Genomic DNA, 12,500 nt, shown 5'->3' with positions numbered 1-12,500 from the left:
TGCTAACGCTGGGACTCCGTTGTGCTAACGCTGTCGTGCTAACGCCGGGACTCCGTTGTGCTAACGCTGCCGTGCTAACGCCGGGACTCCGTAGTGTTAACACTGTCGTGCTAACGCTGGGACTCCATAGTGCTAACGCTGTCGTGCTAACGCTGTCGTGCTAATGGCGGGACTCCGTTGTGCTAACGCTGGGACTCCTTAGTGCTAACGCTGTCGTGCTAACGCCGGGACTCTCCCACACACAGGACTGAACTCACTTGACAAAGACAGACAGGGGCCGCGCTGTACACGAGCAGAAGAGTGGTGATGGTGCGCGTGGGCGGGGGGCGGGGGCGGGGGTTTAATTGCGCTCGTGTCTCTGTCCGTGGAGCCTCTCATCCTGTCGGACCGGCCCTTTCTTGGGTCTGATCCGATTAGCATTTCGCCACAGACCTGATGGTGACTGAGGGGGAGATGTGCAGCGCTGTTTCGAGTGCAGGAGCACCTGCTCTTCCCTTTGTCCTTGTGTGACCTGTGCCTCTCTCGCTCTGTGGTACGGAACACAGCGCTGCACTCTGGGAAGATGGAGGCTTTGTCTCAGAACGGCACGCTTTCAGGGCTTTTTAAAAAAATTTTAATTGGGTTCTTTTGTGAATTATTTCAATTTTTTTTCATTGCATGACATTTCCATTTTTTACACACCTTCCAAAAAATGTCATTTTTGGTTATGCAAACTTTTTTTTTCAATGATTTTGGTGAAAGGGACTGTAGTTTCATTGCAGATGCAGGAAGACTTATTATTACTCGCTACGCTTATTAGACGGCTGAGATTAGCAGCAGAGAGCTGATTGGCTGAGGGGCAGACACGCTCAGGTTGTCATTTCCTCTGTTGGGAGAAACAGCTGAACGATCAGCCCCACACTCAGGGAAGCCTAATAGCACAACGGCACTCATATGTCCTGTGGTATGAAATGACGCTCGTATTTACCGTGATGTTAACTGTCCCAGGCAGCTCCTGTGGTAACTACAGTGCACGTGGAATCAGGTTAAACGCTGTCATGGCGTAAACATAATCATAAATCACTTGGCATGTTTAGGTGTCTGTTTCGTGGGATTTTCACTGTGCTGCCTGTTTGATTTGACGGCTTCTTCTGTTGTCAGCTGAAGGGATTGTCGTTTTCGTTAATATGTAGCTACCTGTCACAGTGGCAGTTGTGGAGTTTTATCTCAAAGAAGCTCTCATCACCATGGTGAAATGTGTAGTGTGTGAGAGCCCCAGGGCTGCTGGTGTCTGAACCTCTGGGCTGAGGCTGAATGTGTGACAGGCTGAATGTGTGACAGGCTGAACGTGTGACAGGCTGAATGTGTGACAGGCTGAATGTGTGACAGGCTGAATGTGTGACAGGCTGAATGTGTGACAGGCTGAATGTGTGACAGGCTGAATGTGTGACAGGCTGAACGTGTGACTGGCTGAACGTGTGGCTGAGGCTGAATGTGTGACAGGCTGAATGTGTGGCTGAGGCTGAATGTGTGACAGGCTGAATGTGTGGCTGAGGCTGAATGTGTGACAGGCTGAACGTGTGACTGGCTGAATGTGTGACAGACTGAATGTGTGGCTGAGGCTGAATGTGTGACAGGCTGAATGTGTGGCTGAGGCTGAATGTGTGGCTGAGGCTGAATGTGTGACAGGCTGAATGTGTGGCTGAGGCTGAATGTGTGGCTGAGGCTGAACGTGTGACAGGCTGAATGTGTGGCTGAGGCTGAATGTGTGACAGGCTGAATGTGTGGCTGAGGCTGAATGTGTGACAGGCTGAATGTGTGGCTGAGGCTGAATGTGTGGCTGAGGCTGAATGTGTGGCTGAGGCTGAATGTGTGACAGGCTGAATGTGTGACTGAGGCTGAATGTGTGGGCTGAGGCTGAATGTGTGACAGGCTGAGGCTGAACATCCACCAGACCTGGGTCAAATGCGTAATTGTTTTAGATTCAAATACTTTTATAGGCTTTACTGAGTTTGTCTGGTCTATTGGAACCAATTAAATAATCTCAAAAAGTGCAAACGCCAGCTTCTGGTTGGCTCAGCTGAACCAGCCAAGATCAGCGCAGCCCTCAGAAATCAATGTAAACGTATTATTCATTCACTCCGCTTGCCAAGTTTACTAGACCGACAGTTTTGTTCACCATCAGCTATTTTACTGCAGACGTTCGGTTGACTGGGAAGCACTTCACTGCAAGAAAACGTTAACAAATTTTTTTATTTACTTTTCATTAAATTTTGGTCTTATATTTGGACTTATTTCACTGGTTGGTTTCTGTCTTTTATATAAGACAAAGACAGACAGTAAGGTGCAACAAACAAAAGAAAAAAACATATTATTCAAAGTGTGGTTGCGGGTTGGTTGCGGGTTGGTTGTGGGCTGGTTGTGAGCGTGGAGTTGGGGCTCCTGATGTCGTCGGGTTCGGCAGTAGCTGCAGAGACAGGACAATGAAGGAGACTCTCTCTCGTGTTTTGGGGTCACTGGGCCTGGTGGGGTGCAGGGGTGGATGGGTTCACAACAGAAGTGTTACCCACCCACACACACACACACACAGACACATACACACACACACACACACACACAGACACACACACGCACACAGACACACAGACAGACACACAGACACATACACACACACACACACAGACACATACACACACACACACACACAGACACACACACGCACACAGACACACACACAGACAGACACACAGACACATACACACACACACACTCCCACACACACAGACACACACACGCACACAGACACACACAAACACATGCCCACGTACACACACACACACACACACAGACACACACACTCCCACACACACACATACACACACTCCCACACACACACATACACACACACAGACACACACACTCCCACACACACAGACACACACTAACTCACACGCACATGCCTAGTCAAACACACTCACACACATTGGCAGTTGTGTGCCTTGTCTTGGCCAGGCTGATTTGGAGTTCCCCCTTGTTTAATTATTTAATAAAATTATTTATTTATTTTTAAATTTAGCTGTAGGACAGCCGGCCCTCTACTCAAACCAGCTAAGGGGGTGGGTGGGGTGTGTGTGTGTGTGTGTGTGTGTGTGTGTGTGTGTGTGTGCGCTTAGTACTGGTTTTACTACAGAGGCCCTCATCCCAAAATGGTTTAAGCAGCTGTTTCATGGCTGACAAACAAAGAGGTTATTATTGCGCCTATAAAGAGATTGAGGAGAGGAGAGTGTGTGTGGGAGTGTGTGAGAGTGTGTGAGAGTGTGTGAGAGTGTGTGAGAGTGTGTGAGTGTGTGTGAGTGTGTGTGAGAGTGTGTGAGAGTGTGTGAGAGTGTGTGAGAGTGTGTGTACACTCATGTGGCAGCAACGAAATGCATAAAAGCATGCAGACATGGTCAAGAGGTTCAATTGTTTTACAGACCAAATGTCAGAATGGGAATGAAAGAAATGTGATCAAAGTGACTTTGATCGTGGAATGATTGTTGGTGCCAATCATTCGTTGGTGTTGAATCTCAGAAACTTCTGAAATTTCTACGCACAACAGTCTCTAGAGGAGAGAGAGAGAGAGAGAGAGAGAGAGAGAGAGAGAGAGAGAGAGAGAGAGAGAGAGAGAGAGAGAGAGAGAGAGAGAGAGAGAGAGAGAGAGAGAGAGAGAGAGAGAGAGAGAGAGAGAGAGAGAGAATGGGGGCGACGGTTGGAAGATGAATCTTCCCATTATCCCTCCTACTTCCGAAAAGTCACTCCGCCATTCCCATTTTCCGCGCGGATCGACCCGCAGCTGATGGGAAGGGGAGCGGGTCACGTCGGGACACAGACTGCAGTCACGGCTCCGGCCGGGGGAGGGGTAACCGGCGTCTGCAGACATGTATTATTGATTGGAGCCGGCCGCCAGTTCCTCTGCGTCCTTATTGCGGCCCATTGTGTGCCTGAAGGAAAATCAGTCTATCACGCGCATAAACCTCATGTATATTTCATGACCTGACGAGGCTGAACAGTGGAGTTTGCACAAGCGTTGACAGCGGAGATATTGTATCATTTTTTATTGTATTTAAAATAGTAAAATATTCATGAACGTCTTTGTGCTGTTGCTGGAATTCAAGCATTGGTAAATGCCACTGATATATGAAATGAATGAATGTATAAATAAATAAAATAAAATCTGGACGTGTTTACGCTTGTTAGTTGTAATCACAGAACTGTATAACAACAGTTCTGTGGTTGTAATTAACAGAACGGCGTTGCCGTTGACCGGGATGTGATGGTTTTTCTAGAGAAATACGAGTCGCCCTGCCCTGCTTTGGGGGGAAATAACACTTCCGTTTCTCACAGATTTCGCGCAGACAATGGCTCTCTGATTTCCACCTCTGCCATTACAGCTTGTCGCGGAGTCGGGTCATTCTGGGAGAGGCGAAGCGCGCGCCTTTGAAACTGAAAGTATGGATTTGAAATGGACGGTTGGCTGTGCCACGCGGCTGGCGTGTAATACGTTTATTAAACCTCTGCTCAGGTCGCTATCGTAATCAATCCCGGCGCACTGCGTAAAGTGCCGTGGTTAGGGGGCGTTTAAAAACAAAACATCCCCGACAGCTTTATTAACCATGACGCGAACGCTTGCGTCACATTGTTCTTCTCACCAGAAGAAGCTATCGATCAGACGTAACGGAAAGATAATTGGCAAACAGGGAATCGATTGATTGTTATAGAGTGGGGTCAAAACCGATCTGATTTCCGATCATGAGAATAATTTACTGTACAGTGTTATTAGACACGCATTTTTATTGATATATTGAGTCTGTCAGAGTTAGTGTAAATACGTAGTGTAGTTCTGACGTATGTGCTGTACAGTGTGTGGAAGCAATCAAACTCAACCCTCTGGCCTTTCCTCTTGTGATTAGATATAATTGAAAGCTAATTTAGCAAACAGGGAATTGATTGATATGACTCAGGAGACAGTGATTAACAGCCTCTTAATGTGAATCCCTAACCCCCCCTAGAGGGGCTTGTAACGGAAAGGTTGAACGATAAATCGGCAAGCAACAGATTGAAGGGTCGATGGCGTAGTGTTTGTGGGCTGCAGGGTGATGCAGTGCAGTATAAAGAGGGAGGGGTGATAATAATGTTTGGGGGGGGCGTCATGCATTGTCTTGCTCTGCCCCCCCACCCCCACCGTCTGCAGAGGGCTGAATACATAATGAGCGTGCGTCTGCTCTGAGGTCATGGAGCGTGCTCAGTAGAGTCCAGACACGACCCTGAGAACCTCACTGCACCCCCACTGCGTCGTCACGGTTGCGAGCCTTCACTCCGGTGGACCAGATCAGATCTGGTCCCATAAACCTTCATGTCTGAGAGAAACGTTGGTCGTGCTCATTCAAGAGTTGCTGGCCTGCTACACTACAGCACGTACTCACCACTTACACCTCTGAAAAATAAATAAATAAAAATCTGGGGGGGGCTTAGGCGTGCCCTGACTGGGGCGGTGCTGTCTGCGGGGTGTGGAGACGGCCGTGGGGTGTGGGGACGGCCGTGGGGCGGAGTTGGGGTTGTGTTTGGCGTTAATGGCGTTGGGGCCGGTGGCTGTGTGCGTTCTTTAACTGCCTCAAAACAAAGACTAGTCTCCCAGACAGAGATAATCCCCCCCCCGCCTGCCTGCCACCCCCCCACCCCCCCCCCCACCCCGCTCACTACCCCCACCCTGCTCCACACACACACTCTGTCCGCTCAGTATTCACATATCTGGCCAGTATTTAGCAGGTGTGTCCAGACTTCATTTGCATTCAAGTCTGGATATGATGCGTAAAAGTCTGCGCTTAATTCCCCAAGTCGGGGTTCCCCTGGATTATCAAATCTTATTTTAGTAAAATAATAATTTGGGGAATTGTTACAGAACCATGCCCACTGTTCTGTTTCCAGCCTGGGCCTGCATACAGTCACATGGTCCATTGTGGAATACTGAATGTGTGCCGTTATTGACATATTTATTTGATACTGATAATCACTGTATTTCCTCTCCACGTGGAGAAGCTGGGTCCGGTTAGCCGCCTGTAGGTGCTCTGGTCATGTGGTCAAGCCGGCGTCATGGTAACCAGCGTCACGGTAACCCAGTCTGACTGACAGGTGCCCCACCCACTGCTGTACCTGTCACTCCCCTGGGTGGCGGGGCGGGGCAGGGCAGGGCGGGGCGGGGTGTGGGATTGTGTTCCTGGTGGAAGTCTGTCTAATTCCAGCAGGAATTACGACCACGGGGGGTGGTGCTGAGACAGGAGCTGTCAGTGCTGCTCGTCCCCCCCCCCCCCCCCCACCCCAGCCTGTTATTCTGCTGTCGCAGGCGAAGCGCACTGCAGCGGGAAGAGAGCCTGTATCAGGGAGACGTCGCCATCTAGTGAGCAGCAGGGGAACGGCATGAGAACGAGAGCGAGAGCGAGAGAGAGAGATTCCGGGAGATAAATTGACTTCTATTTTTCTTCTGGGATGTTTTCTTAGCTTCATTAAAAATTGTGCTTGAACTAGACGTTAACGTTGAAGGCAGCTACTCACCCATTCAGAGGTTTTTCAGTGGGTTGTGTGTGTACATGAATGAATGACTCAACCTTTCAGTCTAGTGTGGTCTGTTTCGGCATCACTGTGGCTCAAGGCTGATGCTGAACAGGTCAAATTAAAAAGAGTAAAGTGTAAAGCACTGCTTAGCTGGCTTGTGTGTGTGCGTGTGTGCGCGTGTGTGTGTGTGAGAGTGTGTGAGTGTGTGTGTGTGTGTGTGTGTGTGTGTGTGTGTGTGTGTGTGTGTGTGTGTGTGTGTGTGTGACTGTAGCTGTAGCTGTACCAGGTGTGTCGGATCAGGCAGTGTGAGTGTGAGCTCCTGGGTGTTGTTAGCGGTGTCATGACCTTCCTCTGTGTTTGTCTCTTGTCCGCTAAAACCACAGCACTAAATATAACTAAAGGAAAATGTACTTGGCTAAATACATATGTTGTCATTTATGTGTATTGAGTTCAGCACCTAAAGAACGTATTGTTTGATCAGTAAAATATTCATCATCTTTTTTTTTCCAACCGTCTCATGGAACACTCTACTGTCGTCTCAGACAGAACAGTCGACGGTTGGGATTCAAACGACGGTTGGGATTCAAACGGCGTTTGTCCTTAACTTCGTGTGTATGAAGAAAATTCATAGATAGTTTCCTGCTTTTAATTTTAATCAATGCTCGGGACAAATGTCGATAGAATGCAGGGCAATGTATTTGTAATTAACTACGGTGATGTGATCATTAAAGTAAATGCGTAGCCTCCGTATCATAATATCATAAAACTTGGGAGTGTCTGTGCTGGCGTGAGGTTTTACCAGCATCGACAGGAGTAGTGTGTCTAAACCCCAGGAACGCTGTATTCAAGGGCCCGATAATGAACATATTACTTATATGGTGAGTTATTCCTGTGACAATTCAATGAAAGCGCGTTTTGAGTTTCCCCAGAACAGCGCCGTTACCATTGGTACTTATCTGTACCTTTTTGCCATCAAATTGAATTTACAGGAACATTTGATCATAAGGAATCACCTTGACTTTTTAAATATATCGCTATGTTTTACAAAACATAGACTACAGATAAAATCCCCACTTGTCCGTAACTGTATAAATAAATGTGTTCGGGTTTTTCTTCACAAACCCTGCATGCCGAGCTCAGTGATCACTACGGTCATCTTGCCAAACTGTGGAGAGAAATACAAATGTTAAAATCCTAGTTATTTGTGCGTCAAACTTGCGGACGAGTGTTGCGGAGAAGGAGCCGGGCCGGCGCTGCAGTGGAAGTGTGATCGCGGGGATACGCGAAGCGATGCCCGCCAGCTGAAGGACAGACCGCGCAGCGGTACCTCACGCCGGCAGGGGAGCGATCTGGCAGCATCTGATGCTGGTCCAAAGTTCTTCTCTCTCTCTCTCTCTCTCTCTCTCTCTCTCTCTCTCTCTCTCTCTGACTCTGTTTTCTTTCTCTTTGTTTTTCTGTCTCTTTCTATCTCTGTGTTGACGTGACGAGTTTTGCACTTATGTTGCCAAACCACACGAAAAAGAAAACTAAGGGCAGGCCTATTCAATTTCAGTTTTATTTGTACATTCTTTTTACAAAAGAGTGTCTCAGACGCTTTACAGAGTAAGCTAACCAGAGCAGACACGAGCACAGGACCCCCAAAATAATATAAAGGATATTAAAGGGAAAACTAGCAAAAGAAATCTAGCAAAATACAATATTATTTAAATCATACATCTAGCTCAATCCCTTACTCTCTCTCCCTCCCCCCCTCCCCCCCCCCTCTCTATCCCCCCTCTCTCCCTCAGTACCTGGCGTCTCTCCCAGTCAGCAGTGCTCTCAGATACTTGGGTATCTGTCCACTGGTGCCGTGGGTCCCCGGGCGGCCATCTTTATGCCATCTGTAGATCAGACGGGCCAGCCTGGCCAGGGCCTTACATTAAATCCCTGTCTTAGCTAATTGACAAATGGTTGTTTTTCGTGTTTCTCATTTGAAAAAAATAAATATAAAATCGATCTCTCGAAATGGGAACAGAAGCGAGTGTTTCTGCGCAAGCTGATGCCGATGACACGGAGCCCAAAGCCGGTTTCTGGCGGAACGAAGGAATCCGCGTAACCGCCGAACCGTTGGCGTTCGCGTCTGATGGAATGGTGTGCCGTTGGAACTGTCGGTGGTTTGATTTTAACGGAACTTTTTCACACCAACGTGTCATCTGGACTACACGGAAATAAAAATGTAACACTAGCTATAAACTTTATTTCCCACACACACATTTGTCACTACATTGTTATTTATATGGAACTAAAATAAAGTGTGATTCGTTTTTATTCTCCAAATTAAATCATGCTTATGGCGGTTATAGTGGTGTTTGTCCTGTGTAAATACAGAATGTATTTAGCCTACTGTATGGTACTGCATAAATATAAAAATATGTATTATTCTGTATTACTGTAGTTTATTGACCCTCTTTTTTGGAAGGTTTAAAATCATTTTCGAAGTTGAGGTAGTTTCATATGTTCCTTGTCATATCCTGCATCAGAACTACAATTTCTAATTGTATTTTTTGTATTTTATTTAGTAGCTACTTTCTCTTTATTATATGGAGGTTTGCATAATCTTCGATATTGACCTATTCTAAAACATTACTTATGATTACATTAAAATACTGCTTTACTCGCATTAAAACACAAATGATTAAAGTTAAAAATGCAATTAAAAAATGTCTTAAATGGATACGTTTTTTTGTTGCAAAAACTGCTGTGAGAGACATGATCGTAGATGGTGTATTTAATGAAACGCCAGCGGCTGTTTTTCGCAGTTTCTGTGGCTTCTGGTCGGTCAGTGCGTTCAGGGAGCGTGCGACTGCTCTTTGGCTGCTCAATTTCTCTCTCTCCCTCCCTCCCTCCCTCCCTCGCTCCATCTCTCCCTCCCTTCCTCCCCCGACACCCTGCCTTCTGCAGGCATTCCAGAGAAGCCCTCCGTCTCCTCACATTAACATGAGCAGGTGTTTTTCCCTGACACGTTAATTAAGAAAAGCTGCCGTTATTACGCTGTAAGTGGCGGTTACAAATCGAACATGTTGTACGTTTTCTCTTCCAGGAAATAAGCGATCAGGCCTGTCACAGACTGGACCGTCAGCCGCGGGAGGAGGACGAGGGTTTTTAAACAACATGATTACTTTACAGGAGGACGAGGGTTTTAAACAACATGAGTACAGGAGAGCTAGGGTTTTAACATGATTACTTTACCTTACAGGAGGATGATGGTTTTAAACAGCATGATTACAGGAGGATGAGGGTTTTAAGCAACATCATTACTTTACGCTTTCAGTGTTGGCCACTGAGAATAGCCACACTAATTGAAGTTTCACAGAGTGACTGTCTTACTGACTGACTGACTGACTGAGTTAAAGATTCACTGTACGGATGAGACCTCGTTCAGTGTCATTTCGGCTTGTGTGTGCTCTTTTGCCATCACGATTATTGTTCGCTACTTTAATCACAGTTCCTTTAGGAGCGGTGTGTCTGCGTAACAGTTGGGTATCCGGCCTTGAGAGCGAATGGGTGTGTGTGAAATGGGAGGTGCATTAATGTAACTTTAGTACAGTCTGTTGTGTGGGCTCTGCTGTTTATGGGCACGGCGTTCAGTTTATGGATACACTCTCTTTTTATGGGCACGTTCTGCTGTTTATGGGCACGTTCTGCCGTTTATGAGTATGGTCTTTGGTTTATGGGTACAGTATGCTGTATCTGGACACAGTGGAGCGTGCCTAGGCACTACGGTGACCTAGTTTGATTGACGTGCCGACTTTGCTGTAGTCCGCAAAAATGTTCTGTGAATTATCTCCACGGTCTCTGTGAAGTGCGTCGTCTTACACAGTCATGATGAAGTGCGTTATTTTTCTTTATCCTAATGCCTTTTTAAGCTACATTCTCTCACCCTGTGTTCACCTGGGGATTGAGTGCTCCGTTTTATTTTACCTGCACAGGAGAGTAGAAGGTGTTTTCTCGCTGCGTGTGTAAAGTGGTTTATCTCTCCGTCTCTCTGTCGTTCTGCAGGAGAATACATTAAGAACTGGAGGCCGCGGTACTTCCTGCTGAAGACAGATGGGTCCTTCATCGGCTACAAGGAGAAACCGCAAGACGCAGACCTCCCCTACCCTCTCAACAACTTCTCCGTGGCCAGTGAGTCTGCGTCCGCTGTTATCTCACCCTCTGGCTCTGACACCTGCCGGCTCCAGTCTGTTACAGCCGGCAGCCCCAGGCCCGGAGACGCCGCTGAATGTGTGGATGTTAGAGGGGATTCTGCTCTTTGACCGGGGAAAGTGGTCCCACAGCCAGCAGTGCAGCTCTCTGGCTCTCCTGTAGGGGTGCTAGAGAGCGGAATAGTTTGCACAGCGCAGCAGAAATGCGGAGTGATCTGTGGAGCTTTTGTTGCACACTTTTGTAGGCTCATTCCCTGATTGGCCTTTCAGAATTCTGTATGGGGGCTAAACTACTGCTCCTTTGGTCACGTGGGTTTCTGAAATTACTTAGGACACATTACACTGCTTCAGCCAATAAATCCAAACACTAAAGACACCCAGAGACATCCAGGGCCTGTTTCCCAGACACAGATTACGCCCAGTCCAAGATTAAATTCAATTCTGAGTGGAGTTTATCCAGACAAAATGAATTTTCGTCCAGGACTAGGCTTAATCTGTGTCTGTGAAGCTGGTCCTTAGAGTCTGGATATGAGTATTTCCTGATTAGTCAGGGGCAGCCTGTAGCCCAGTGGCTAAGGAACATAACTGGGATCTAGAAGGTCGGTGGTTCTAATCCCGGTGTAGCCACAATAAGATCCACACAGCTGTTGGGCCCTTGAGCAAGGCCCTTAACCCTGCATTGCTCCAGGGGGGATTGTCCCCTGCTTAGTCTAATCAACAGTAAGTGGCTCTGGATAACAGCAACGGCTGCAGAACTGTAACGTAACGACAGAAAGCAGGAGAGCCGGTGTCCGTGCTCCGTGCTGCTGGACGTTCCGGGCTTCCTGTCGCCCAGCTTGTGAAAGTTCTGTGCTTCCTGTTCCTGGACGCTGTGTGCTGTGCCCCCGCCCGCCGGCTGCCTGGGCCAGGTTTGGGGCTCGCGCCCGGGGGGGGGACGGGCCCCCCCCACCCCAGCCTGCACCCCAGCCGGCTCTGGCAGCCGAGAGCTGCTCCACATCTGCTGCAGGGGCTGGGAGGCCAGGTGGTGCTGAATGTGTTCCTGAAACGGGGAGCCAAAACCCCTCCTCCTCCCCCTGGAGTCACGCGGCACCCAACTGGCAACCCAGAGCGGGCTCTCAGAAAGGTCTTCTGTCTGCACGGCAGACGCATTATTCTGTCACTCTGGCAACCCGGCGCACAGAATCACAGGGCCTGCTACCCGCTCCGCTGCCAGATAAAACACTCAACCTGGCAACCCACAGTGAGCTTAAAAAAAAAAAAAAAAAGGAAAAAAAAGTGAACTTTTTTTTTTATTGCTGCTTCAGACATGTTATGATAAAGTTGTGTGCAAAAATTTGCCTTTTCCAATTAATATTAAAGTGAACAGAAGTGAACCGGACCTTAAAATGGTACATTGTTAAACATGACACATTTCTTAAAATTGTAAAGCAATTTACTTTTATTTACATTATGTATGTAAATGAAAGTAAGCCCCTGTCAGTAAGTACTTTGTAACTCCTCCTCGGGCCACTGGAACAGCTCGGAAACACTTCCTGGAGCCAGCTAAGAGTTTTTCTCTTAGCTCACTCGGCCTCCTTGCATGTACGGCATGTTTGAGATCTCTCTACAGATTTTCAATAATATTCAACTCATAGTTCCATTTGTCTTCCATTTTCTAATAATGTTTCTGACAGTGGAAAATGGTAGTTTGAAACATTGAGAGAGTATTTGTGGCCTTTTCCTTCTTAGTGGAAACTGTATGAAGTACAA

The 12,500-nt window shown here is 47.5% G+C and overlaps 2 protein-coding genes across 3 annotated transcripts in view; both read left to right on the top strand.

Moving 5' to 3' along the window:
* LOC133121737 (adenylosuccinate synthetase isozyme 2) overlaps positions 1-12,500 on the top strand; it is a 296,275-nt gene that overhangs the window by 109,535 nt on the left and 174,240 nt on the right. The window lies entirely within an intron of this gene.
* Positions 1-12,500, top strand: part of LOC133118518 (RAC-gamma serine/threonine-protein kinase) — a 66,240-nt gene that overhangs the window by 33,252 nt on the left and 20,488 nt on the right. The window contains exon 3 of the mRNA XM_061228595.1: positions 10,606-10,731. Within this exon, the coding sequence (XP_061084579.1) occupies positions 10,606-10,731 (126 nt within the window). The remainder of the gene's footprint in view (positions 1-10,605; positions 10,732-12,500) is intronic.

This window comes from Conger conger, chromosome 2 (genome assembly GCF_963514075.1).
Source record: "Conger conger chromosome 2, fConCon1.1, whole genome shotgun sequence".
Classification (NCBI taxonomy): Eukaryota; Metazoa; Chordata; class Actinopteri; order Anguilliformes; family Congridae; genus Conger; species Conger conger.
This window is presented reverse-complemented; position numbering and strand designations above follow the sequence as displayed.